General features: G+C 55.9%; 2 protein-coding genes across 2 annotated transcripts in view; both read left to right on the top strand.

The window, feature by feature from the left end:
- The first annotated feature begins 253 nt into the window (after positions 1-253).
- On the top strand, positions 254-6,303 carry PABPN1 (poly(A) binding protein nuclear 1). Its single transcript, XM_072029783.1, has 7 exons — positions 254-586; positions 1,809-1,923; positions 2,804-2,871; positions 2,969-3,075; positions 4,532-4,619; positions 4,731-4,879; positions 6,234-6,303. Exons 2-7 carry the CDS (start codon positions 1,842-1,844, stop codon positions 6,271-6,273), a joined length of 534 nt encoding a protein of 177 aa, XP_071885884.1. The 5' UTR covers positions 254-586; positions 1,809-1,841; the 3' UTR covers positions 6,274-6,303.
- Positions 6,304-15,503: 9,200 nt separating this feature from the next.
- Positions 15,504-27,635, top strand: part of LOC119717072 (phosphoenolpyruvate carboxykinase [GTP], mitochondrial-like) — a 28,721-nt gene continuing 16,589 nt past the window's right edge. Inside the window, exons 1-4 of the mRNA XM_072029802.1 lie at positions 15,504-15,622; positions 17,623-17,811; positions 20,426-20,610; positions 23,464-23,667. Coding sequence (XP_071885903.1) covers positions 15,588-15,622; positions 17,623-17,811; positions 20,426-20,610; positions 23,464-23,667 — 613 coding nt within the window. The 5' untranslated portion in view covers positions 15,504-15,587. The remainder of the gene's footprint in view (positions 15,623-17,622; positions 17,812-20,425; positions 20,611-23,463; positions 23,668-27,635) is intronic.

Below are 27,635 nucleotides of genomic sequence, written 5' to 3'. Positions count from 1 at the left end.
CGGCGGCTCCGCTGGCTCCGGGCAGGCGGCGGCGGCCTCGGCCTCGGAGCCAGGCCCCGGGCCGGGGCCTTACGGCAACGGGCTGGGCTCCTCCGCCCACCACCACCACCATCACCACCACCACCACGGGGACGAGGCCGCGGGGGAGAGCGGGGCTCGCGGCCGGGGGAGCCGAGGAGGCGGTGGAGGAGGAGGAGGGGGGGGTGGGGGTGGTGGAGGGGCTGGGGGTGGGGGGGGTGGGGAGAGGGAGAGGGGGGGAAGCGGCGGCGGAGCGGCCCTGGGGGGCTCCGGGGGAGGCCCTGGGGGGGCCGGGGGAGCCGCTTCTGGTGCCGCCTCCTCTTCCTCGTCGCCTTCTTCGGCCGCTGGTGCAGCCGCCGGGGCGGTGTCGTCGTTGTTGGGTTCCGCGGGGGGGGCCGGGGGTGGTGGTGGGGGTGGTGGCGGAGCGGCCGCTGGTGGTGCCGGTGGTGGTGGAGGTGGTGCCGGGGGAGCCGCCGGGCCGCAGGCGCCTCACGAAGGCCACGAGGAGCTGGAGGAGGAGGCCGGGCTGGGGGACGGTGACGCGGGGGACTCCGCCATCGAGGACCCGGTGAGGGGAAAATGGGGGGTTGGAGGGGGGGATTGGGGGCATTTGAGGGGGCTTGGGGGGGGTTGAGTGGGGTTTAGGGGTTGGTTTGAGGGGGTTTAGGGGGGTTTGGGGGGATTTGAGGAGGATTGGGGGAGTTTGGAGGCGATGTGGGGGGAATTGAGGGGGTTCAGTGGGGTTTGGGAGTGGCTTGAGTGGGGTTTGAGGGGTTTCGGGGGTGGTTTGAGGGGGATTGGGGGGCTTTGGAGGCGGTTTGGGGGGGATTTGAGGGGGTTTGGGGGAGGGTGAGAGGGAATTGGGGAGGTTTGGGGGCAATTTGAAGGGGATTTGAGAGGTTTGGGGGAGGTTTGAGGGGGGTTTTGGGAGGGTGAGAGGGTATTAGGGAGGTTTAGAGGCAGTTTGGGGAGATTCGAGGTGGTTTGGGGGGTTTGAGGAGGGTTTGGGGAGGTTTTTAGGGGGTTTGGGGGGAGTTTAAGGGGTGGGAGGAGGGAAGGGAGGGGGCCTGGGGTCACGTGGAGGAAGGAAATGGCGGGAAACCGGGGCTTGGGGGGTGAAATGGGGGGGGTGAGGGGGGAGGGGGTCACGTGGGGGAGGAGTTTGGCGGGAAAATGGGGGGTGGGGGGGTCTGGGGTCACGTGGGGGAGGAATTTGGGTGGAAAATGGGGTTTTGGGGGGCCGTGGGGGGTGTGAGGGGGGTTTAGGGTCACGTGAGGGGGGCTGAGGTCACGTGGGGTGGGGTGAGGGGGTTTCTGGGGTCACGTGGGGGGGGAATTAGGGTGGGAAATGGGGTTTTTGGGGCTCGAGGGGGGTCTTGAGTCACATGGGGGGGGTCTGGGGTCAAGTGAGGGGGGAATTTGGCCGGAAAAGGTGATTTGGGGTTTTTTTGGGGGTCTGGGGTGGGTTTAGGGGGGTTTTGGGTCACTTGGGGTAGGCGAGGGGGGTCCTGGGTGATGAAGGGGGGGGTCTGGGGTCACATGGGGGTGGTCTAGGGTCACATGGGGGGCGTTAGGGTCACGTGAGGGGGGTCTTGAGCCACATGGGGTCACGTGAGGGGGGTCTGAGGTTATATGGGGTCACATGGGGGGGTGTTAGGGTCACGTGAGGGGGGTCTGGTCCCACATGGGGGGTACCCCCTCCCAGTGGGCGTGCCCCCACCCCACCAGTGGGCGTGTCCAGCCTTGTGGGCGTGGCCCAGCCCTTTAAACCCCGCCCCCTTTCCCTGCAGGAGCTGGAGGCCATCAAGGCCCGGGTGCGGGAGATGGAGGAGGAGGCGGAGAAGCTGAAAGAGCTGCAGAACGAGGTGGAGAAACAGATGAACATGAGCCCCCCGCCGGGCAACGGTGAGACCACGCCCCCCTCATTACCATAACCCCGCCCCTTTCCTTTAAACCCCGTCCCTTTCCCTGAAAACCCCACCCCCTTTCATTTAGACCCCGCCCCCTCCCCAAAACCCTGCCCCTTTGCCTTAGGCCACACCCCCCTCATTACCATAACCCCACCCCCTTTCTCTTAGGCCACGCCCCCCTCATTACCATAGCCCCACTCTCATTACCATAACCCCACCCCCTTTCCTCTTAGGCCATGCCCCCTCATCACCATAACCCCAGTCTCATTACCATATCCCCACCCCCTTTATCTTAGACCACACCCCTTCATTACCATAACCCCGCCCCCTTCCCCCTTTAGACCCTGCCCCCTTTCCCCAACAGCCCCCTCATTTTCATAACCCCACCCACTTTATCTTAGGCCACGCCCCCCTCATTACCATAACCCTGTCCCCTTTCCCCCTTGGGCACCCCCTCATTACCATAACCCCGCCCCCTTTCCATTGAAACCCTGCCCCTTTCCCTTAGGCCACGCCCATTCATTACCATAACCCCGCCCCCTTTCCCTCAGACCCCGCCCCCTCCCTGAAACCCCGCCCCCTTTCCCTCTTGGGCACCCCCTCATTACCATAACCCCGCCCCCTTTCCCCTTTAGGCCCCACCCCTTTTCCCTAAGCCCTGCCCCCTTTCTCTGAAGCCCCACCCCTTTCCCTTTAGACCCCGCCCCCCTCATTACAATAACCCCACCCCTTCCCCTAAGCCCCACCCCTTTTGACCAAGGACCCCGCCCCCTCCCCCAACACCCCTCATTACCATAACCCCGCCCCATTCCCCCAAGCCCCGCCCCCTTTCCCCTAAGCCCCGCCCCTTTTCACCGAGGCTCCTCCCCCCGCAGCCGGCCCGGTGATCATGTCCCTGGAGGAGAAGATGGAGGCCGACGCTCGCTCCATCTACGTGGGCAATGTAAGGCCTTAACGAGCCCCTTAATTAATTAACCCCCCTAAATAATTAACCCCCACCCCCCTCGTTAATTAAGCCTAATTACCCCGGTGTTAATTAGGTGGATTACGGGGCGACGGCGGAGGAGCTGGAGGCCCACTTCCACGGCTGCGGCTCCGTCAACCGCGTCACCATCCTGTGCGACAAGTACAGCGGGCACCCCAAGGGGTAAGCGGGGCCCGAAAAGGGCGGAATTAAACCCAAAATGTGAAGGGAGGGGAGGGAGGGGGGAGGGGGAGCGAAAATGGACTCGAAATGGACCCAAAGAGACCTAAAAGGGAGCCAAAGGGACACAAAATGGCCAAAAATGGACCCAAAGGGACCCAAAATGGCCCAAAAGGGACCTTAAAGGACACCAAAGGGACCCAAAAGGGACCTAAATGGCCCCAAAGAGACCCAAAAGTGACCCAAATTGACCCGAAATGGCCCCAAAGAAACCCAAAAGGGACCAGAAGGGACCCAAAATGGCCCAAAAGGGACCTAAATGGCCCCAAAGAGACCCAAAATGGCCCCAAAGGGACCCAAAAAGGACCTGAAATGGACCCTAAACACTGCAAACATTATGAAAATCCCCCAAAAAAGTGCAAAAAAGGCAAAATCCCCCAAAACTGTAAACCACGTCAAAAAAGTTTGAAAAGTGAACCAAACTCCACAAATAACCCCCAAAACGCCCCCTAAAAATAACCAAAAGGTTCTAAAATGATGGAAAAGGGCCCGAAAAAGATTGAAATGACCCAAAAGGTTGTGATTTTGACCCAAAAAGAAGGTTCCCTGAAACTAAACCCCCTTGAAAAAGTCTTAAAAATGACCAAAACTCCCCAAATAACCCCCAAAACACCCCCTAAAAATAACGGAAAGGTTTTTAAAAAAGGGAAAAGGCATGGAAAAAGATTGAAATGACCCAAAATTGTGCGATTTTGCCCCAAAACACCCCAAAACTGTAAACCACGTTGAAAAACTTTGAAAAATGACCCAAACTCCCCAAATAACCACCAAAACACCCCGTGAAAATAACCGAAAGGTTCTAAAACGATTGAAAAGGGACGGAAAAATTCGGAATTGACCCAAAAAAGATTGAAATCACCCAAAAAGTGATTTTGCCCCAAAAAAGGTTCCCCAAAACTGTAAACCACTTTGAAAAACGTTTTAAAACGACCAAAAGTCCTTGAATAACCCCCAAAACACCCCCTAAAAATAACCGAAAGGTTCTAAAATGATGGAAAAGGGCCTGAAAAAGATTGAATTGACCCAAAAAGTTGTGATTTTGCCCCAAAAAAGGTTCCCCCAAAAAAAGGCTTCCCAAAACCAAACCCCCTTGAAAAAGTGTTAAAAATGACCCAAACTCTTTAAATAACCCCCAAAACACCCCCTAAAAACAACTGAAAGGTTCTAAAATGATGTAAAAGGGATGGAAAAATTCGGAATTGACCCAAAAAGTTGTGATTTTGCACCAAAAAAGGTTCCCCAAAACTAAACCACCTCGAAAAACTTTGAAAACTGACCCAAACTCCCCAAATAACCCCCAAAACACCCCCTAAAAATAACTGAAAGGTTCTAAAATGATAGAAAAGGGCCTCAAAAAGGTTGAAATGACCCAAAATTGTGTGATTTTGCCCCAAACCAGGTTCGCCTACATCGAGTTCTCGGACAAGGAGTCGGTGCGGACGTCGATGGCGCTGGACGAGTCCCTGTTCCGCGGGCGGCAGATTAAGGTCCCAAAACCGGGGTTTTTCCCCCCAAAACGGGGGCGTGCCCCCCCCCAAAAGCGGGCGTGTCTTCAGAGGGCGTGTCTTTATGACCCCGCCCCTTTGATGACGTCACAGGTGATCCCCAAACGGACCAATCGGCCGGGGATCAGCAGCACCGACCGGGGCTTCCCCCGGGCTCGGTACCGGGGTCGAGGGGGCGGCTTCAGCTCCGCCCGCGCCCGCTTCTACAGCGCCTACAGCCGGCCCCGCGGGAGGGCCTACAGGTGGGGGGCGGGGCCTAAAGGGGGCGGGGCTTAAGTGGGAGGGGGCTCAGGGGGCGGGGCTTAAGGGGGTGGGGTCGGAGGGGGCGGGGTTTGGGTGGGGAGGGGGGTTGGGGGTCCCTATGGGAGCAGATAGAGGGGTGGGCGTGGCCTAAAGGGGGCGTGGTTTAAGTGGTGGGGGGCGGGGCTTAAGGGGGTGGGGTCTTAGGGGGCGGGGCTTAAGGGGTGGGGTCAAAGGGGGCGGGGTTTGGGGAGGGGAGGGGGCTTTGGGGGGGAGGGGTCCCCTATAGGAGGCTCTATGGGGGGAATAGGGGAAAGGGAGGGGGTTAAAAGGGGCGTGGCTTGAGTGGGTGGGGCCTCAGGGGGCGGGGCTTAAAGGGGTGGGGCCGGAGGGGGCGGGGTTTGGGTGGGGAGGGGGGTTGGGGGTCCCTATGGTGCCTATGGGAGCAGATAGAGGGGTGGGCGTGGCCTAAAGGGGGCGTGGTTTAAGTGGTGGGGGGCGGGGCTTGAGTGGCTGGGGCCTCAGGGGGCGGGGCTTAAAGGGGTGGGGTCTAAGGGGGCGGGGTTTGGGTGGGGAGGGGGGTTGGGGGTCTCTATAGGGAGGAATAGGGGAAGGGAGGGGTTAAAAGGGGCGGGGCTTGAGTGGGTGGGGCCTCAGGGGGCGGGGCTTAAAGGGGTGGGGTCGGGGGCGGGGCTTAAAGGGGTGGGGTCCAAGGGGGGCGGGGCTTAAGGGGCTGGGGTCCTAAATAGTGAATGGGGAGGGGGCGGGGCTTAAAGGGGGGCGTGGTTTAAGTGGGAGGAGCCTCAGGGGGCGGGGCTTAAGGGGGTGGACCAATAGGGGGCGGGGTTTGAGGTGGGAGGGGCTTAAGGGGGCAAAGGGGGCGGGGCTTAAGGGGCTGGGGTCCTATATAAGGAATGGGGAGGGGGCGGGGCTTAAAGGGGGCGGGGCTTAATGGGGTGGACCAATAGGGGGCTGAGTTTAAGGGGGCGGGGCCACAAGGGGGCGTGGCTTAAGGTGCAAAGGGGGCGGGGCTTAAGGGGCTGGGGTCCTATATAAGGAATGGGGAGGGGGCGGGGCTTAAAGGGGGCGGGGCTTAATTGGATGAACCAATAGGGGTTGGAGCTTGAGGGGGGCGTGGCCATAGGGGGGCGTGGCCATAGGGGGGCGTGGCCACAAGGGGGCGTGGCCACAAGGGGGCGGGGCCACAGGGCCTCCTATAGGGCTCCCCATTGGCTCCCTGGCCCCGCCCCCGAGCCCTCAAACCCCGCCCCCTTTCCCTTTAAGCCCCGCCCCCTGGGTCCTCCAGCCCCGCCCCCTTTGGTCCTCCAGCCCCGCCCCCCTCTCGTCTCTCCGCAGGGGCCGCGCCCGCGCCACTTCCTGGTACTCCCCCTACTGAGGCCGCCGCCCACCTCTAAGCCCCGCCCCCTTTTTCCTTTTTTGGAGGGGGGCGTGGCTCCCCCCACCAGAGGCCCCGCCCCCTTTCCTCCTCCTTTGGCCACGCCCCCTCCCCCCTTGGCCCCGCCCCCTTCTCTCTCTCTTATCGTTGCAGGTGGCGCCGGATTGGACGTCGGCCTGGGGGGGGCGGGGCTTAAAGGGGGAGGGGGCGGGGCTTAGAGAACAAAGGGGGCGGAGCCTGAGAGGAGGGGGGCGGGGCTTGAAGGGAGGAGGGGGCGGGGCTTTGCCCTTATATGGAGGGGGGGGAGGGGGTAATAAAGAGAGGGGGGAACAAAGATGGCGGACGGAGTCACGTGACTGGGGCGGGGCCTGAAGGGAGGGGGAGGGGCTTAAAGGGGAGGGGGGAGGGGGGTCCAGTTTGGCCCAGTTTGCTCCCAGTTCCCTCCCAGTTCGTCCCAGTTTACTTCCAGTTCGTCCCAGTTCAGCCCAGTTGCCTCCCAGTTCACTCCCAGGCCTTCCCAGTATGTCCCAGTTGCTCCCAGTTCAGCCCAGTTCCTCCCAGTTCACCCATTTCCTTCCCAGTATGTCCCAGTTACCTCCCAGTTGCCCACCAGTTGCTCCCAGTTCAGTCCAGTTCACCCCCAGGCACTCCCAGTATAGCCCGCTTGCATCCCAGTTCATTCCCAGTTGCTCCCAGTTCAGCTCAGTTCACCCAGTTCCTTCCCAGTGCCATCCCAGTTACTCCCAGTTCACCTCCAGTCCCTCCCAGTTCAGCCCAGTTCGCTCCCAGGCTCTCCCAGTTGCCTCCCAGTTCAGCCCAGTTGCCCACCAGTCCCTCCTGGTCACTCCCAGTTGGCCCAGTTCATTCCCAGTATAGCCCAGTTGCTCCCAGTTCACTCCGTTACCTGCCAGTTTGCCCAGTTCCTTCCCAGTATGTCCCAGTTGCCCCCAGTTCAGCCCAGTTTGCTCCCAGGCTCTCCCAGTATAGCCCAGTTGCCTCCCAGTCCCTCCCAGTTGCCCCAGTTCATTCCCAGTACAGACCAGTTCCTTCCCAGTTGCTCCCAGTTCGCTCCCAGGCACTTCCAGTATAGCCCAGTTCCAGCCCAGTTGCTCCCAGTTCACTCCCAGGCTCGCCCAGTTCCAGCCCAGTTCAGCCCAGTTGCCCACCAGGCCCTCCTGGTCACTCCCAGTTCAGCCCAGTTCACTCCCAGGCACTCCCAGTATAGCCCAGTTGCATCCCAGTTCATTCCCAGTTGCTCCCAGGCTCTCCCAGTTTCCTCCCAGTTGCCCCAGTTCATTCCCAGTACATCCTAGTTCCCTCCTACTTCTCCACCAGTCCTCCCCAGTTTACCCCAGTTCAGCCCAGTTGCCTCCCAGTTCCACCAGTTTCTTCCCAGTATATCCCAGTTGGTTCCCAGTTGCTCCCAGTTCACCCCAAGTCTCCTGGTCGCCTCCCAGTACATCCCAGTTCCATCCCAGTTTGTTCCCAGTTCAGCCCAGTTCACCTCAGGCTGTCCTAGCCACCTCCCAGTACATCCCAGTTCATTCCCAGTCCCTTCCCAGTTTATCCCAGTCCCTCCCAGTCCCCCCCAGTTTATCCCCGTCCTTCCCAGTCCCCCCCAATCCCCTCCCAGTCCCTCCCAGTAACCCCCAATCCCCTCCCAGTCCCCCCCCAGCCCCTCCCAGTCCCCTCCCAGTATCCCCACAGAGCCCCCATTGTCCCCCCAGTACCAGTCACGGCCCTTCCCCTCCCCCCCCACGTGACCCCGTGCCCCCACGTGCCCCCCCAGTCACGTGTCCCCCCCCCCCCCCCGCTATGGGGCCGGCTCCGGAGGGGCTGTGGGACCTGGGGGCTCTGCGAACCCCAAAGGGGAGGCTCCTGGGGGCAGAGCTGGTAATGGGGGGGGGATTTGGGGTCACGGGGGGGGTCGATATGGGGTCGGGGGGGATATGGGGTCACGGGGGGGGGTTATGGGGTCACTATGGGGTGAGATGGGGGGGTTATGGGGGGATATGGGGGGGCTATGGGGGGTTATGGGGTGAGATGGGGGGGATTTGGGGGGGTTATGGGGGGTTATAGGGGGCGTTTTGGGGTCTGGGGGGGTTATGGGGTGGGTGTGGGGGGTTATGGGGGGGTTATGGGGGGCTATGGGGTCACTATGGGGCTCTATGGGGTGGGTTTGGGGGGCTTAGGGGGTCAAGGGGGGGTTATGGGGTGGGTTTGGGGTCACTGGGGGGGTTTGGGGGTTATGGGGTCTCTATGGGGTGGGTTTTGGGGGTTATGGGGGGGTTTGGGGTCACTGTGGGGGGTTATGGGGTTGCTGTGGGGCACTATGGGGTGGGTTATGGGGAGATATGGGGGGGTTATGGGGTCAGGGGGGGTTATGGGGTGGTTATGGGGTCACTATGGGGTGGGTTTGGGGGGGTTATGGGGGGATATGGGGGGGTTATAGGGGGTTATGGGGTGGGTGTGGGGTGCTATGGGGCAGCTATGGGGTCACTATGGGGTGAGATGGGGGCTATGGGGCAATGTGGGGGGGTTAAGGGGTTGCTATGGGGCGCTATAGGGCAGCTATGGGGTGAAATGGGGGGGTTATGGGGTCGCTATGGGGCAGTTGTGGGGTCGCTGTGGGGCAGTTATGGGGTTACTATGGGGTCTCTATGGGGTCGCTATGGGGCAGTTATGGGGCAGTTATGGGGTCTCTATGGGGTCCCTATGGGGTCCCTATGGGGTCCCTATGGGGTCTCTATGGGGTGGTTATGGGGTCGCTATGGGGCGGTTATGGGGTCTCTATGGGGTCTCTATGGGGTCTCTATGGGGTCGCTATGGGGTGGCTATGGGGTCGCTATGGGGTCGCTATGGGGCAGTTATGGGGTTGCTGTGGGGTCTCTATGGGGTGGTTATGGGGTCTCTATGGGGTCTCTGTGGGTCTCTATGGGGTCTCTATGGGGCTCTGTGGGGTCCCTATGGGGTCTCTATGGGGTCCCTATGGGGTCTCTATGGGGTCTCTATGGGTCTCTATGGGGTCTCTATGGGGTCGCTATGGGGCAGTTATGGGGTCTCTATGGGGTGGCTATGGGGTCTCTATGGGGTCCCTATGGGGTCTCTATGGGGTCCCTATGGGGTCGCTATGGGGTCTCTATGGGTCTCTATGGGGTCGCTATGGGGCAGTTATGGGGTCTCTATGGGGTCGCTATGGGGTCGCTATGGGGCAGCTATGGGGTGTCTATGGGGTGGTTATGGGGTCTCTATGGGGTCTCTATGGGGTCTCTATGGGGTCCCTATGGGGTCTCTATGGGGTCGCTATGGGGTCCCTATGGGGTCGCTATGGGGCAGTTATGGGGTCGCTATGGGGTCTCTATGGGGTCCCTATGGGGTCTATGGGGTCTCTATGGGGTCCCTATGGGGTGGTTATGGGGTCGCTATGGGGCAGGCGCTGCTGCTGCTGCTGCTGTGCCTTTTGGCCGCCCCCGCGCCCCCCACGCTGGCCGTGGCCGTGGGGCAGAGCCTGTGGGGGGCGGCCGCCCTGGGGACCCGGCTGCTGCGCCCCGCCCCACAACTGCCCCACGGCGCCTGCCTGGTACGGGGTCGGGGGGTTGTGGGGTCGGGGGGGGGGTGTGGGGTGGGTATGGGGTCGCTATGGGGCGCTATGGGGTGGTTATGGGGGGATATGGGGTGGCTGTGGGGTGATGTGGGGCACTATGGGGGGGTTATGGGGTCGGGGGGCGGTTATGGGGTGGTTGGGGGGGGTTATAGGGGGTTATGGGGCGCTATGGGGCAATATGGGGTCTCTATGGGGTGGTTATGTGGTACTTATGGGGCCCTATAGGGTGGTTATGGGGCTCTATGGGGTCCTTATGGGGTTTCTATGGGTCCTGTGGGTCCCTATGGGGTCCCTATGGGTTGTATGGGTGCTATGGGGTTTCTGTGGGTCCCTATGGGGTCTTGGTGTCCCTATGGGGTTTCTATGGGTCCAGTGGGTCTCTATGGGTCCCATGGGGTCTGGGGATTCCTATGGGGTCCTATGGGGTTTCTATGGGTCTTGTGGGTCCCTGTAGGGTCTATGGGGTCCCTATGGGTCCCGTGGGGTTCCTATGGGCTCTATGGGGTGCTATGGGGTCTTGGTATCCCTATGGGGCCCTATGGGGTTTCTATGGGTCCTATGGGTTGTTATGGGCTCTGTGGGGCGCTATGGGGTTTATGGGGTCCCTAATGGGTCCCTATGGGGTCCCCATAGGTCCTATGGGGTGCTATGGGGTCTGGGGGTCCCTAAGGGGTCTCTATGGGTCCTATGGGGTTTCTATGGGTCCAGTGGGTCCCTAGGGGTCCTATGGGGTCTCTATGGGGTCTGGGGGTCCCTATGGGGTCTCTATGGGTCTAATGGGGTCCCTATGGGGCGCTATGGGGCTCTATGGGGTCTGTGGGTCCTATGGGGTCTCTATGGGGTCTGTGGGTCCCTATGGGGTTCTATGGGTCCTGTGGGTTGTTATGGGTTCTATGGGGTGCTATGGGGTTTATGGGGTCTCTATGGGTCCCATGGGGTCTCTATGGGTCCTATGGGTCCCTGTGGGTCCCGTGGTGTCCCTATGGCTCGGTGCCCCCAGGACCTGCTCCGTGCTGTCAGTGGGGCGCTGGTTTCCCTCCTGGTGGCCCTGGTGGCCATCGCGGGCTCCCGCCAGGGCCTGGCCGTGGCCACCTTCGTGAGTGCCCCCAAGCCCCGCCCCCTGCCCTAAGCCCCGCCCCCTGCCCCCAAGCCCCGCCCCCTGCCCCTAAGCCCCGCCCCCTGCCCCTTAAGCCACACCCCCTGCCCCTAAACCCCGCCCCTTTCCATTTAAGCCACGCCCCCTGCCCCCTAAGCCCCTCCCCTTTCCTATAAGCCCCGCCCCTACCCATAAACCCCGCCCCTCCCCCTAAGCCCCTCCCATTTCCCCATAGCCCCTCCCATTTCCCCTAAGCCCCGCCCCCTGCCTCCAAACCCCGCCCCTCCCCCCTAAGCCCCGCCCCTCCCATTTCCCCTAAGCCCCGCCCCCTGCCCCTAAGCCCCGCCCCCTCCCCATAAGCCCCACCCATTTCCCCTAAGCCCCTCCCCCAAGCTCCTCCCCTTCCCTTAAGCCCCACCCCCATCCCCTTAAGCCCCACCCCTCCCCTTAAGCCCCTCCCCTTACCCCTAAGCCCCGCCCCCAAACCCCTCCCCTTCCCTGTAAGCCCCGCCCCCTTCCCCTTAAGCCCCGCCCCTCCCCCTAAGCCCCACCCCTCCCCTAAGCCCCTCCCCTTACCCCTAAGCCCCGCCCCTCCCCCTAAGCCCCGCCCCCTCCCCAAAGCCCCGCCCCCTCCCCTAAGCCCCGCCCCTCCCCTAAGCCCCGCCCCTCCCCCTAAGCCCCTCCCCCTCCCCCCAAGCCCCACCCCTTCCCCGTTAAGCCCCGCCCCCTCCCTTAAGCCCCGCCCCCTCCCCCTAAGCCCCGCCCCCTGCTGACCCGGCCCCGCCCCCCAGAGCCTGGCCCTGGCCCTGTCCCTGCTGTTCTCCTTCGACGCCTTCGCCACCTTCCGGGACGACGTCCTGCCCCTGGCCGCCTGCGGTGAGCTGCCCCATAGCGCCGTGGGGCTGCCCCATAGATCTGTGGGGCTGACCCATAGAGCCCTAGGGGTGCCCCATAGATCCGTGGGGCTGACCCATGCATCATTGGGGTGCCCCATAGATCCCTGTGGATGACCCATAGATCTGTGGGGTGCCCTATAGATCTGTGGGGCTGCCCCATAGCGCCCCGAGACATGCCCCATAGATCTCTGGGGTGCCCCATAGCGCCCCGAGACATGCCCCATAGAGCCCTGAGAGATGCCCCATAGATCCATGGGGCTGACCCATAGATCATTGGCGTGCCCCATAGAGCCCTGGAGCTGCCCCATAGATCCTGGATGTGGGGCTGCCCCATAGATCCATGGGGCAGACCCATAGATCAAGGAAGCTGCCCCATAGATCCCTGCGGATGACCCATGGATCCATGGGGTGCCCCATAGAGCCCTAGGGCTGCCCCATAGAGCCCTGAGAGCTGCCCCATAGATCCTTAGGGGTGCCCTATAGAGCCCAGGAGCTGCCCCATAGATCTGTGGGGCTGCCCCATAGATCCTTAGGGATGACCCATAGATCAAGGAAGCTGCCCCATAGATCGCTAGGGATGACCCATGGATCCCTGGGGCTGCCCCATAGATCTGTGGGGCTGACCCATAGAGCCCTGGGGATGACCCATAGATCTCTAGGGGTGCCCTATAGATCAAGGAAGCTGCCCCATAGATCCCTAGGGCTGACCCATAGAGCCCAGGATCTGCCCCATAGATATGTGGGGCTGACCCATAGAGCCCTGAGGCTGACCCATAGCGCCCTGAGAGATGCCCCATAGATCAGTGGGGTGCCCCATAGAGCCCTGAGAGATGCCCCATAGATCAGTGGGGTGCCCCATAGAGCCCTGAGAGATGCCCCATAGAGCCGTGGGGCTTCCCTATAGAGCCCTGGGGCTGACCCATAGATCAGTGGGGTGCCCCATAGATCAAGGAAGCTGCCCCATGGAGCTGTGGGGCTGCCCCATAGATCTGTGGGGTGCCCCATAGATCTCTAGGGCTGACCCACAGATCAAGGAAGCTGACACATAGAGCCCTGGAGCTGCTCCAAAGATCCTTGGGGCAGCCCCATAGATCAGTGGGGTGCCCCATAGCGCCCCGAGAAATGCCCCATAGATCCCCAAGAGGTGCCCCATAGAGCCGTGGGGCTGACCCATAGATCTGTGGGGTGCCCCATAGATTCTTAGTGATGCCCCATAGATCTCTAGGGCTGCCCCATAGATCCATGGGGCTGCCCCATAGATCTGTGGGGCTGCCCCATAGATCTGACCCCCCCCCTTCTTCTCTTCCAGACCCCCCAGAGGCGACCGAGACCTGATGGGACCCCCAAAGTCTGCCCCACATCACCCCACAACTGCCCCATAAGTGCCCCCATCACCCCACAACTGCCCCACATCGCCCCACATCACCCCCATCACCCCCCAAGTGCCCCATAAGTGCCCCACATCAACCCATAACTGCCCCACAAGGGCCTCCATCACCCCCCAAGTGCCCCCCAAGTGCCCCATAAGTGCCCCACATCACCCCAGAACTGCCCCATAAGTGCCCCCCAAGTGCCCCCCCCACCCCCCCTCAATTACCAGCCGTGGTTTATTAATTAAGGGGCAATTAATGACCCTCGGAGGGACGCTAATTAAACACTAATTAATGGTTAATGAAGCTTTAGGAGCCCCGACGCCTTCTTGGGGGTGATTTTGGGTTGATTTGCGGGGATTTGGGGCCATTCTGGGGCAAGTTTTGACCGTTTTGGATCATTTTGGGCATTTTGGGTCATTTTGGGGTATTTTGGGCAGATTTGGGGCAATTTTGGGGTAATTTTGGGGTATTTGGGGCCAATTGGGGTTGATTTTGGGTTGATTTGGGGATCTTTGGGGCCATTTTGGGGCAAGTTTTGACCATTTTGGGCCATTTGGGGTCTTTGGGGCAGATTTGGGGCCATTTTGGGTCAATTTTGGGGCATTTGGGGCCATTTGGGGCGGATTTGGGGCCATTTTGGGGCCATTTTTCACCATTTTGGGCTACTCGGGGCCAGGCGGGGTGGATTTGGGGATTTTTTAGAGAAATTTGAAAATTTTGGGAAAAAAAATGAGAGTTTTGGGAGAATTTCGATATTTTAAGGCCAAAGTTTAAGGTTTTGGGGGCGAAATTTGAAATGTTTTGGGAAAATCTTGGAATGTTTGGGGGAAATTTTAAGTATGTGGGGAAAAATTGAGGGTTTTGGGGAGAAAATTGACGTTTTTGGCAAATTTTGAGTTTTTGGGGGGAAATTTTGAGCTTTCGGGGGGAAATTTTGAGATTTTTTTGGGGGAAATTAAGGTTTTGTCTGAGAAATCATAGATTTTGGGGGAGAAGCCTGAGATTCTGTGGAGAATTTTTTTTTAAATTGTAGAAATTTGAGAATTTTGGGGCAAAACTTGAGATATTTTGTCAAAAATTGTTATTTTTTTTGTCAAAAATTGTCATTTTTGGGCCGAAATCAGAAAAAATCCCCAAATTATCAGGCCTACCCTCATTAATATCCATGTTTATGTCCGTTAATCATCAAAACTCATTAAAATATTCACATTAATGACGCAATTAGTTCAAAACTCATTAAATTAATCACATTAATGACGTAATTAGTTAATTAATCCATTAATTAACGCCCTCCTTGGCCCAAAACCCCCCATAACACCACCAAACCCCCATCAATCCCCCCAAACCCCCCAATTACCATCACTTACCCCCCACAGACTCCAATTACGCTCCGTTTCAGCCGATTTAACTAATTAATATTCATAATTCCCTCATTAATATGCAAAATTCCATTAAATCCATTAAGCCCCGCCCACTCCCACCTCACAAAATGGCGGCTCCCCCTTGCCCTCACGCCACGCCGCCGCGCATGCGCAGAACCCCCCTTGAAGCCGCCAGCGCGGCGCTGCGCATGCGCAGAACCTTGCCCTTACCCGCGCTTTGCCCTCACTTCCCCTCACTGCGCATGCGCAGAGCCCGCCCTGAAGCCATAATGGCGGCGCTGCGCATGCGCAGAGCGTTGCCCTTACCTGCGCCGTGCCCTCACTTGGGCGCACTGCGCATGCGCAGAGCCTTCCCGCCCTTACCCCCCCCCCCCCCCCCCACATCAGGGTCCTGAGGCGCCCCCCGGCTCCGCCATTAGCGGCCGGGGCTTAATGAGGCGCTGGTTAATTAACGAGGCTAATTAACGCCAGGAGGAGCGCCCGGGAGGAGAAATAGAGCCAAAAATTAAAAAAAAATGGGGAAAAAAGGTTAAAAAAAGGGAAAATTGAGAGGAAAAAGGGGCTGGGGGCTGCCTGAGGAGGGCACAAAATGGCGGCGGGGGCGCGGCGGCGGCTCCCGGCGGCGGTTTCTGAGGTAAAAAATCTCCAAAATTGTTTTTTTTTATCATTTTAATCCTTTTTGGGTTAAAATCGAGGGTTTTTAATCATTTTAGGGTGGTTTTTTTTGGGTCGCTTTGGGGTTTTTGGAGGATCAGGGGGGGTTTTAGGACACGGGGGTTGGGCTTGGGGGGTCCCCGCCCCCCCCCTTCCCCCCCCCCACCCATGGGTGCCCCCCCCCCATGGGTGCCCCTCCCCCCCCCCCCACCCATGGGTGCCACCCTGGGGTCCTCCCCCCCCCTCTCCCCCCCCTTCGAAGGGGTAAAAAGGGACCCGGGGGGGGGGGGAGGGGGGGCAGAGGCGGAGATGCAGAAGGCGATCGGGTGCCTCAGGGCCTTCGGGTGGGTTTTGGGGGGAAAAAGGGGGATTTTGGGGCTCTAGGGGGGTTGTGGGGGAAGATAGGGGGATTTTTGGGGTGTATGAGGGTTTTTGGGGGAAAAAACGGGAGGTTTGGGGCTGTATGAGGGGTTTTGGGGGAAAGATAGGGTTTTGGGGGGAAAAAGGGGGATTTTGGGGTTCTCTGGGGTTTGTGGGGGAAGATAGGGGGGTTTAGGGGCTGCTTTGGGGGAAAAAGGGGGTGTTTTGGGGAAAAAGTGGGGTTTTGGGGCTCTATGGGGGTTTTGGGGGAAAATAGGAGGTTTTTGGGTCTGTATGGGGGGGTTTGAGGGAAAAAAGTGGGATTTTGGGGCCATAGGTGCTGTTTTTGAGGAGATAGTGGGATTTGGGGGGGAAAAGGGGGATTTTGGGGCTGTAAAGGGGTTTTGGGGGGAAATAGGAGGTTTTTGGGGCTGTATAAGGGATTTTGGGGGAAAAAGGGGGATTTTGGGGATATAGGGGGTCTTTGGGGGAAGACGGTGGGATTTTGGGGGAAAATAATGGGATTTTGGGGCTATAGGGTCTCTTTTGGGGGAAAATCGTTGGATTTTGGGGCTGTGAGGGGGCTATATGGCGTTTTGGGGCCATACGGGGTAGTTTTTGGGGCAAATACGGGGATTTGGGGGCCATATGGGGTAGTTTTTGGGGCAAATATGGGGATTTTGGGGCCATATGGGGCTGTTTTGGGGGAAAATATGGCTTTTTTGGGGCCATATGGGGTTGTGGGGGGGGTTACGGGGTTGGGGTGGTTATGGGGATTTTGGGGACCTTATGGGGTCGGGGGGGGGTTATGGGGGGGATATGGGGTTTGGGGGGAGTTGGGGGATTTTGGGGGCCACATGGGGTCATGGGGGGGGTTGAGGGGTTATGGGGGGGTCTGTGGGGTTGGGGGGGGTCTGTGGGGTCATGGGGGGGTTATAGGGTCTGGGGGGGAGTCTATGGGGTCTGGGGGGGGTTCTATGGGGTCTTGGGGGTCTTATAGGGTCTATGGGGTCAGGGGGGTCTGGGGGGGGTCTGGGGGGTCATAGAGGGAGTTATAGGGTCGGGGGGGGGTCTATAGGGTCTATGGGGCCGGGGGTCTCTGGGGGGGGGGTTTGGGGGGTTATAGGGGTCGAGTGGGGGGTCTTTGGGGTCGGGGGGGGTCTATGGGGTCTTGGGGGGATTATAGGGTCTGGGGGGGAGTCTATGGGGTCTGGGGGGGTTCTATGGGGTCGTGGGGGTCTTATAGGGTCTATGGGGTCAGGGGGGTCTGGGGGGGGTCTATGGGGTCATGGGGGGAGTTATAGGGTTTGGGGGGGGGTCTATGGGGTCTTGGGGGTGTTATAGGGTCTATGGGGCTGGGAGGGGTCTGGGGGGGGTCTATAGGGACTGGGTGGTGTTATAGGGTCTATGGGGCTGGGGGGGGTCTATGGGGTCTTGGGGGGGGTTATAGGGTCTATGGGGTCAGAGGGGTCTGGGGGGGGTCTCTGGGGTCTTGGGGGTCTTATAGGGTCTGGGGGGGGTCTATGGGGTTATGGGGGGAGTTATAGGGTTGGGGGGGGTCTATGGGGTCTTGGGGGTCTTATAGGGGCTGGGGGGGGTCTGTGGGGTCTTGGGGGGTGTTATAGGGTCTGTGGGGTCAGGGGGGTCTGGGGGGGGGTCTATAGGGTCTGGGGGGTGTTATAGGGTCTATAGGGTTATGGGGGGGGTCTATGGGGTCACGTAGGGAGTTATAGGGTTGGGGGGGGTCTATGGGGTCTTGGGGGTCTTATAGGGTCAGGGGGGGGCTCTATAGGGTCAGGGGGGCTCTATAGGGTCAGGGTCCACCCCCTCTGTCCACGTCCCCTCGCCCTTTGCCCCCCCCCCTCCAACCCCCCCATCCCAAAGACCAAAGGCCGCAGCGGGGCCTTGCGCAACCCCCCCCTGGGGGGGCTCGATCCTTTCACCCTTTGCCCCAATTCCTCTCTTTTTCACCCCAAAACGCCAGGCGGGGGCTGCACGGGGGGGTCCTGGCGGCGCTGCCCCCCCCGGCGCGCGCGTTCGTGGAGGAGGGGGCGAGGCTGTGCCGGCCCCGGGCCCTGCGGCTCTGCGACGGCTCCGACGAGGAGGGGAAGGAGCTGCTCAGGGGGCTGCAGGACGACGGGACCCTGCTGCCCCTCCCCAAGTATGAGAACTGGTGAGTTTGGGGGGGAAAACGGGGGAATTTGGGGCAGAGAGCGTGAGAAAATTTGGGGAAGATGCGGCGAAGTTTGGGTGAGATATGGTGAAATTTGGGGGAAAATCCTATAAAATATTGGGGAAACCCTATAAAAGGTTTGGGGAAGATCCTATAAAAATTGGGAGAAAATCCTATAAGGGTTTGGGGAAAATCCTACAAAATTTGGGGACAATCCTATAAAGGTTTGGGGATGATCCTATAAGAATTGGGGGAAAATCCTATAAAAATCAGGGGAGGATCCTATAAAGGTTTGGCAAAAATCCTATAAAAACTGGGGGAAAATCCTATAAATTTTTGGGGGTGATCCTACAAAAATTGGGGAAAAATCCTATAAAATATTGGGGAAAACCTATGAAAGTTTTGGGGAAAATTCTATAAAAATTGGGGGAAGATCCTATAAAATATTGGGGAAACCCTATAAAACTTTTGGGGGAGATCCTATAAAAATTGGGAGAAAATCCTATAAAAATTGGGAGAAAATCCTATAAAGGTTTGGGGAAATCTTATAAAAGTTTCGGGGCAATCTGACAAAAAATTGGGGAAAAATCCCATAAAGGTTTGGGGGTGATCCTACAAAAATTGGGGAAAAATCCTATAAAATATTGGGGAAAACCTATAAAAGGTTTGGGGAAAATTCTATAAAAATTGGGGGATGATTCTGTAAAGTTTGGGGGAAATCCTATAAACCTTTGGGGAAAATCCTACAAAATTTGGGGACAATCCTATAAAAGTTTGGGGATGATCCTATAAAAATTGGGGGAAGATCCTATAAAAATTTGGGGGCAATCCTATAAAAATTGGGGGAAGATCCTATAAGGGTTTGGGGAAAATCCTACAAAATTTGGGGACAATCCTATAAAGGTTTGGGGAAGATCCTATAAGAATTGGGGGAAAATCCTATAAAAGTTTGGGGAAGATCCTACAAAAATTGGGGAAAAATGCCATAAAAGTTTGGGGGTGATCCTACAAAAATTGGGGAAAAATCCTATAAAGGTTTGGGGGCGATCCTACAACATTTGGGGAAGGAACCGGGAAGTTTGGGGGGATCCTATAAAGGTTTGGGGGCAGGAGCTGCTCAGGGGGCTGCAGGACGACGGGACCCTGCTGCCCCTCCCCAAGTATGAGAACTGGTGAGTTTTGGGGGAAAAACGGGGGAATTTGGGGCAGAGAGCGTGAGAAAATTTGGGGGAAGTCTGACCAAGTTTGGACGAGATATGGTGAAGTTTGGGGGAAAATCCTATAAAAGTTTGGGGAAGATCCTATAAGAATTGGGGAAGAATCCTATAAAATATTGGGGAAAACCTATAAAAGTTTTGGGGAAAATTCTGTAAAAATTGGGTGATGATTCTGTAAAGTTTGGGGGAAATCCTATAAAAGTTTGGGGATGATCCTATAAAGGTTTGGGGAAAATCCTATAAATTTCGGGGGAAGATCCTATAAAAATTTGGGGGCAATCCTATAAAAATTGGGGGAAAATCCTATAAAGTTTTGGGGGAAATACCATAAAATTTGGGGGCGATCCTATAAGAATCGGGGGAAAATCCCATAAAAATCGGGGGAGGATCCTGTAAAGGTTTGGCAAAAATCCTATAAAAATTGGGGGAAAATCCTATAAAGGTTTGGGGGCAATCCTACAAAAATTGGGGAAAAATCCCATAAAGGTTTGGGGGTGATCCTACCGAAATTGGGGGAAAGCCCTATAAAAGTTTGGGGACGATCCTATAAAAATTGGGGTCCCTTTTGGAGTCCCTTTTGGGGTCCCATTTGGGATTTGGGGCCTGATTTGGGGTTTTGGGTTCCCATTTGGGGTTTTTGGGTTCCCTTTAGGGTTTTGTGTTTCCCATTAGGGTTTTGGGGTTTTTGGGGTCTGATTTGGGGTTTTTGGGGTCTGATTTGGGGTTTTTGGGGTCTGATTTGGGGTTTTTGGGCCCTGCTTTGGGGTTTTTGGGCCCTGCTTTGGGTTTTTGGGGTCTGATTTGGGGTTTTTGGGGTCTGATTTGGGCTTTTGGGGTCTGCTTTGGGGCTTTTGGGCCCTGCTTTGGGGTTTTTGGGCCCTGCTTTGGGTTTTTGGGCCCTGCTTTGGGCTTTTGGGGTCTGATTTGGGCTTTTGGGGTCTGCTTTGGGGCTTTTGGGCCCTGATTTGGGGTTTTTGGGGTCTGATTTGGGTTTTTTGGGTCTGATTTGGGGTTTTTGGGGTCTGATTTGGGCTTTTGGGCCCTGCTTTGGGGCTTTTGGGCCCTGCTTTGGGGTTTTTGGGCCCTGACTTGGGGTTTTGGGCCCTGACTTGGGGTTTTGGGGTTTCTCTTTAGGGTTTTGGGGTTTCTCTTTAGGGTTTTGGGGTTTTTGTGTTCCCATTTGGGGTTTTTGGGGTCTGATTTGGGGTTTTTGGGGTCTTTGGGTTTCCCTTTAGGGTTTTGGGGTTTTTGGGTTCCCTCTAGGGTTTTGGGGTTTTTGGAGTCCGATTTGGGGTTTTTGGGGTCCGATTTGGGTTTTTGGGCCCTGATTTGGGTTTTTGGGCCCTGCTTTGGGGGTTTTGGGGTCTAATTTGGGATTTTTTGGGGTCCGTTCCCAGCTGGCTGGCCCGCACGGACCCCCGGGACGTGGCGCGTGTGGAGAGCCGCACGGTGCTGGTGACGGAGCGGGAGCGGGACGCCGTGCCCCCCCGACCCCAAAACGGGACCCCCCAACTGGGCAACTGGATGAGCCCCCAGCAGCTGGACGAGGCCCTACAGCAGCGCTTCCCGGGCTGCATGGAAGGTCAGACCCCAAAACGGGGAGAAATCCGACGAAAACGGGCAAAATGGGTGAAAATCCTATAAAAACAGGGGAAATCCTACAAAAAAAGGAGGAAATCCTATAAAAAAGGGGGTAAATCCTATAAAAAACAGGGAAATCCTATAAAGGGAGGGGGAGAAATCCCATAAAAAATGGAGAAATCCTATAAAGAAAAGGGGAAAAATCCTATAAAAATGGAGAAAAAGCTATAAGGAGGGGGAAAATCCTATAAAAATGGGAGAAATCCTACAAAAAAAGGAGGAAATCCTATAAAAAAGGGGGTAAATCCTATAAAAAACGGGGAAATCCTATAAAGGGAGGGGGAGAAATCCCATAAAAAATGGAGAAATCCTATAAAGAAAAGGGGAAAATCCTATAAAAATGGAAAAAAAAACCTATAAGGAGGGGGAAAATCCTATAAAAAAAGGGGGAAATCCTATAAAAAAGGAGGAAATCCTATAAAAAAGGCGGTAAATCCTATAAAAAACAGGGAAATCCTATAAAGGTAGGGGGAGAAATCCCATAAAAAATGGGAAAATCCTATTAAAAATGGATAAAAACCTATAAGGAGGGGGAAAATCCTATAAAAATGGGAGAAATCCTATAAAAAGGGTGAAAATCCTATAAAAAGGGGGAGGGAGAAAGTCCTAAAAGAAACGGGAGAAAAATCCCATAGAAAATGGGAGAAATCCTACAAAAAAGGGGAAAATGCTACAGAAAAGGGGAGAAATCCTATAGAAAAAGGGGAAATCCTACAGAAAAAGGGGGTAAATCCTATAAAGAGAGGAGAAATCCTATAAGGGAGGGTGAAAATCCTATAAAAATAGGGAGAAATCCTATAGAAAAGGGGAGAAATCCTATGAGGGAGGGTGAAAATCCCATAAAAATGGGGGTAAATCCTGTAAAAAAGGGGGAAATGCTATAAAAAACGAGGAAATCGATAAAAAGGGGTGAAAAATCCTATAAAAAAAGGGGAGGGGGCAAAATCCTATAAAAGGATTCTTTCTTCCTCAACCTTTTTGGGGTCGTCTTCAGCCTTTTTTGGGGTCTTTTTCAACCTTTTCGGGGTCTTCTTTTTGGGGTCTTCCTCACCCTTTTTTGGGGTCTTCTTCATCCTTTTTTGGGGTCTTCTTTTTGGGGTCTTCCTCAACCCTTTTTGGGGTTTCCACATCTTCTCCTCTGTCAACCCTTTTTGGGGTCCTCAAACGTTTATTGGGGTCTTCTTCAACCTTCTTTTTGGGGTTTTCTCCAATCCCTTTTGGGGTCTCCTTTTTGGGGTCTCCAACCCTTTTTTTGGGGTCTCCAACCCTTTTTTTTGGGGGTGTCGTTTTTGGGGTCTTCACGTCTCCTTCCTCAACTCTTTTTGGGGTCTTCTTCATCCTGTTTTGGGCTCTCCTTTTTGGGGTCTCCAACCCTTTTTGGGGTCTCCTTTTTGGGGTCTTCTTTTTGGGGTCTTCCTCACCTTTTTGGGGGTCTCCTTTTTGGGGTCTCCATGTCTCCTCCCTCAACTCTTTTTGGGGTCTTCTTCATCCTTTTTTGGGGTCTTCCTCACCCTTTTTAGGGTCTCCAACCGTTTTTTTGGGGTCTCCTTTTTGGGGTCTTCTCCCTCACCCTTTTTGGGATCTTCACATTTTCTCTTTCGTCAACCCATTTTTGGGGTCATAATTTCTTCTCCCTTAACCCTTTTTTGGGGTCTTCTTCAACCTTTTTGGGGTCTTCTTTTTGGGGTCTTCCTCACCCTTTTTGGGGTCTCCTTTTTGGGGTCTTCAACTCAACCTTTTTTGGGGTCTCGTTTCTCAACCTTTTTTTGGGGTCTTCTTCACCCTTTTCGGGGTCTCCTTTTTAGGCTCTCCTTCCTCACCCTATTTGGGGTCCCCAACCCTTTTTGGGGTCTCCTTTTTGGGGTCTCCAACCCTTTTTTTGGGGTCTCTAACCCTTTTTGGGGTGTCGTTTTTGGGGTCTTCACGTCTCCTTCCTCAACTCTTTTTGGGGTCTTCTTCATCATGTTTTGGGCTCTCCTTTTTGGGGTCTCCTTTTTGGGGTCTTCTTTTTGGGGTCTTCAACCCTTTTTGGGGTCTCCTCATCCTTTTTTGGGGTCTCCTTTCTCCACCTTTTTTTGGGGTCTTCTTCACCCTTTTTGGGGTCTCCTTTTTGGGGTCTTCAAACGTTTATTGGGGTCTTCTTCTTCAACCTTCTTTTTGGGGTTTTCTCCAATCCCTTTTGGGGTCTCCTTTTTGGGGTCTCCAACCCTTTTTTTTGGGGTCTCCTTTTTGGGGTCTTCAACTCAACCTTTTTTGGGGTCTCCTTTCTCCACCTTTTTTTGGGGTCTTCTTCACCCTTTGTGGGGTCTCCTTTTTAGGCTCTCCTTCCTCACCCTATTTGGGGTCCCCAACCCTTTTTGGGCTCTCCTTTTTGGGGTCTCCAACCCTTTTTGGGGTGTCGTTTTTGGGGTCTTCACGTCTCCTTCCTCAAATCTTTTTGGGGTCTTCTTCATCCTGTTTTGGGCTCTCCTTTTTGGGGTCTCCAACCCTTTTTGGGGTCTCCTTTTTGGGGTCTCCTTTTTGGGGTCTTCAAACTTTTATTGGGGTCTTCTTCTTCAACCTTCTTTTTGGGGTTTTCTCCAATTCTTTTTTTGGGGTCTCTAACCTTTTTTGGGGTCTCCTTTTTGGGGTCTTCAACTCAACCTTTTTTGGGGTCTCCTTTCTCAACCTTTTTTTGGGGTCTTCTTCACCCTTTGTGGGGTCTCCTTTTTAGGCTCTCCTTCCTCACCCTTTTTGGGGTCTCCAACCCTTTTTTTGGGGTCTCCAACCCTTTTTTTTGGGGTCCCCCCCCCAGGCCGCACCATGTACATCATCCCCTTCAGCATGGGCCCCCCCTCGTCGCCGCTGGCCAAGGCGGGCGTGCAGCTGACCGACTCGCCCTACGTCGTGGCCTCCATGCGCATCATGACCCGCGTGGGCCACCAGATCTTCCCCTCGCTGGCCGCCGGGGACTTCGTCCGCTGCCTCCACTCCGTCGGCCGGCCCCTACCGCTGAAAGGTGAGCCCAAAAATACCCGAAAACGGGCAAAAACGCCCAAGAAACGCCCCTAAACGCGCAAAAACGCCCAAGAAACGCCCCTAAACGCGCAAAAACGCCCAAGAAATGCCCCTAAACGCGCAAAAACACCCAAGAAAATCCCCAAAACGCCCATAAACGCCCAAGAAATACCCCAAAACAGGCAAAAACACCAAAGAAACGCCCAAAAACGCGCAAAAACACTCAAAAACACCCCAAAACACGAAAAAACACCCAAGAAACGCGCAAAAATGCCCCTAAACACGCAAAAACACCCAAGAAACACCCTCAAACGTGCAAAAACGCACAAAAATGCCCAAGAAACGCCTAAAAACGCGCAAAAACGCCCAAGAAATACCCCAAAACAGGCAAAAACACCAAAGAAACGCCCAAAAACACTGAAAAACACCCCAAAACACAAAAAAATGCCCAAGAAACTCCCAAAAACATGCAAAAACGCCCCCAAAACACCCGTAAACGCGCTAAAACGCCCCAAAACACTCCAAAGCGACCCAAAGTGACCCAAACCCAAACTAAAACGACCCAAAATGCCCCAAAACTCCCCAAACCCCCCCCAAAAGGCCAAGGCGGGCGTGCAGCTGACCGACTCGCCCTACGTCGTGGCCTCCATGCGCATCATGACCCGCGTGGGCCACCAGATCTTCCCCTCGCTGGCCGCCGGGGACTTCGTCCGCTGCCTCCACTCCGTCGGCCGGCCCCTGCCGCTGAAAGGTGAGCCCAAAAACGCCCCAAAAATACCCGAAAACGGGCAAAAACGCCCAAGAAACGCACAAAAACGCCCCTAAACGCGCAAAAACGCCCAAGAAACGCCCCTAAACGCGCAAAAACGCCCAAGAAACGCCCCTAAACGCGCAAAAACGCCCAAGAAACACCCTCAAACGGACAAAAACGCACAAAAATGCCCAAGAAACACCTAAAAACGCGCAAAAACGCCCAAGAAATACCCCAAAACAGGCAAAAACACCAAAGAAACGCCCAAAAACGCCCCAAAACACTGAAAAACACCCCAAAACACAAAAAAATGCCCAAGAAACTCCCCAAAACATGCAAAAACGCCCACAAAACACCCATAAACGCGCTAAAACACCCCAAAACACTCCAAAGTGACCCAAACCCAAACTAAAACGACCCAAAATGCCCCAAAACTCCCCCAAACCCCCCCAAAAGGCCAAGGCGGGCGTGCAGCTGACCGACTCGCCCTACGTCGTGGCCTCCATGCGCATCATGACCCGCGTGGGCCACCAGATCTTCCCCTCGCTGGCCGCCGGGGACTTCGTCCGCTGCCTCCACTCCGTCGGCCGGCCCCTACCGCTGAAAGGTGAGCCCAAAAATACCCGAAAACGGGCAAAAACGCCCAAGAAACGCCCCTAAACGCGCAAAAACGCCCAAGAAACGCCCCTAAACGCGCAAAAACGCCCAAGAAATGCCCCTAAACGCGCAAAAACACCCAAGAAAATCCCCAAAACGCCCATAAACGCCCAAGAAATACCCCAAAACAGGCAAAAACACCAAAGAAACGCCCAAAAACGCGCAAAAACACTCAAAAACACCCCAAAACACGAAAAAACACCCAAGAAACGCGCAAAAATGCCCCTAAACACGCAAAAACACCCAAGAAACACCCTCAAACGTGCAAAAACGCACAAAAATGCCCAAGAAACGCCTAAAAACGCGCAAAAACGCCCAAGAAATACCCCAAAACAGGCAAAAACACCAAAGAAACGCCCAAAAACACTGAAAAACACCCCAAAACACAAAAAAATGCCCAAGAAACTCCCAAAAACATGCAAAAACGCCCCCAAAACACCCGTAAACGCGCTAAAACGCCCCAAAACACTCCAAAGCGACCCAAAGTGACCCAAACCCAAACTAAAACGACCCAAAATGCCCCAAAACTCCCCAAACCCCCCCCAAAAGGCCAAGGCGGGCGTGCAGCTGACCGACTCGCCCTACGTCGTGGCCTCCATGCGCATCATGACCCGCGTGGGCCACCAGATCTTCCCCTCGCTGGCCGCCGGGGACTTCGTCCGCTGCCTCCACTCCGTCGGCCGGCCCCTGCCGCTGAAAGGTGAGCCCAAAAACGCCCCAAAAATACCCGAAAACGGGCAAAAACGCCCAAGAAACGCACAAAAACGCCCCTAAACGCGCAAAAACGCCCAAGAAACGCCCCTAAACGCGCAAAAACGCCCAAGAAACGCCCCTAAACGCGCAAAAACGCCCAAGAAACACCCTCAAACGGACAAAAACGCACAAAAATGCCCAAGAAACACCTAAAAACGCGCAAAAACGCCCAAGAAATACCCCAAAACAGGCAAAAACACCAAAGAAACGCCCAAAAACGCCCCAAAACACTGAAAAACACCCCAAAACACAAAAAAATGCCCAAGAAACTCCCCAAAACATGCAAAAACGCCCACAAAACACCCATAAACGCGCTAAAACACCCCAAAACACTCCAAAGTGACCCAAACCCAAACTAAAACGACCCAAAATGCCCCAAAACTCCCCCAAACCCCCCCAAAAGGCCAAGGCGGGCGTGCAGCTGACCGACTCGCCCTACGTCGTGGCCTCCATGCGCATCATGACCCGCGTGGGCCACCAGATCTTCCCCTCGCTGGCCGCCGGGGACTTCGTCCGCTGCCTCCACTCCGTCGGCCGGCCCCTGCCGCTGAAAGGTGAGCCCAAAAACGCCCCAAAAATACCCGAAAACGGGCAAAAACGCCCAAGAAACGCACAAAAACGCCCCTAAACGCGCAAAAACGCCCAAGAAACGCCCCTAAACGCGCAAAAACGCCCAAGAAACGCCCCTAAACGCGCAAAAACGCCCAAGAAACACCCTCAAACGGACAAAAACGCACAAAAATGCCCAAGAAACACCTAAAAACGCGCAAAAACGCCCAAGAAATACCCCAAAACAGGCAAAAACACCAAAGAAACGCCCAAAAACGCCCCAAAACACTGAAAAACACCCCAAAACACAAAAAAATGCCCAAGAAACTCCCCAAAACATGCAAAAACGCCCACAAAACACCCATAAACGCGCTAAAACACCCCAAAACACTCCAAAGTGACCCAAACCCAAACTAAAACGACCCAAAATGCCCCAAAACTCCCCCAAACCCCCCCAAAAGGCCAAGGCGGGCGTGCAGCTGACCGACTCGCCCTACGTCGTGGCCTCCATGCGCATCATGACCCGCGTGGGCCACCAGATCTTCCCCTCGCTGGCCGCCGGGGACTTCGTCCGCTGCCTCCACTCCGTCGGCCGGCCCCTGCCGCTGAAAGGTGAGCCCAAAAACGCCCCAAAAATACCCGAAAACGGGCAAAAACGCCCAAGAAACGCACAAAAACGCCCCTAAACGCGCAAAAACGCCCAAGAAACGCCCCTAAACGCGCAAAAACGCCCAAGAAACGCCCCTAAACGCGCAAAAACGCCCAAGAAACACCCTCAAACGGACAAAAACGCACAAAAATGCCCAAGAAACACCTAAAAACGCGCAAAAACGCCCAAGAAATACCCCAAAACAGGCAAAAACACCAAAGAAACGCCCAAAAACGCCCCAAAACACTGAAAAACACCCCAAAACACAAAAAAATGCCCAAGAAACTCCCCAAAACATGCAAAAACGCCCACAAAACACCCATAAACGCGCTAAAACACCCCAAAACACTCCAAAGTGACCCAAACCCAAACTAAAACGACCCAAAATGCCCCAAAACTCCCCCAAACCCCCCCAAAAGGCCAAGGCGGGCGTGCAGCTGACCGACTCGCCCTACGTCGTGGCCTCCATGCGCATCATGACCCGCGTGGGCCACCAGATCTTCCCCTCGCTGGCCGCCGGGGACTTCGTCCGCTGCCTCCACTCCGTCGGCCGGCCCCTGCCGCTGAAAGGTGAGCCCAAAAACGCCCCAAAAATACCCGAAAACGGGCA

The sequence above is a fragment of the Anas platyrhynchos genome, chromosome 31 (assembly GCF_047663525.1).
Source record: "Anas platyrhynchos isolate ZD024472 breed Pekin duck chromosome 31, IASCAAS_PekinDuck_T2T, whole genome shotgun sequence".
In the NCBI taxonomy this organism is placed as follows: Eukaryota; Metazoa; Chordata; class Aves; order Anseriformes; family Anatidae; genus Anas; species Anas platyrhynchos.
This window is presented reverse-complemented; position numbering and strand designations above follow the sequence as displayed.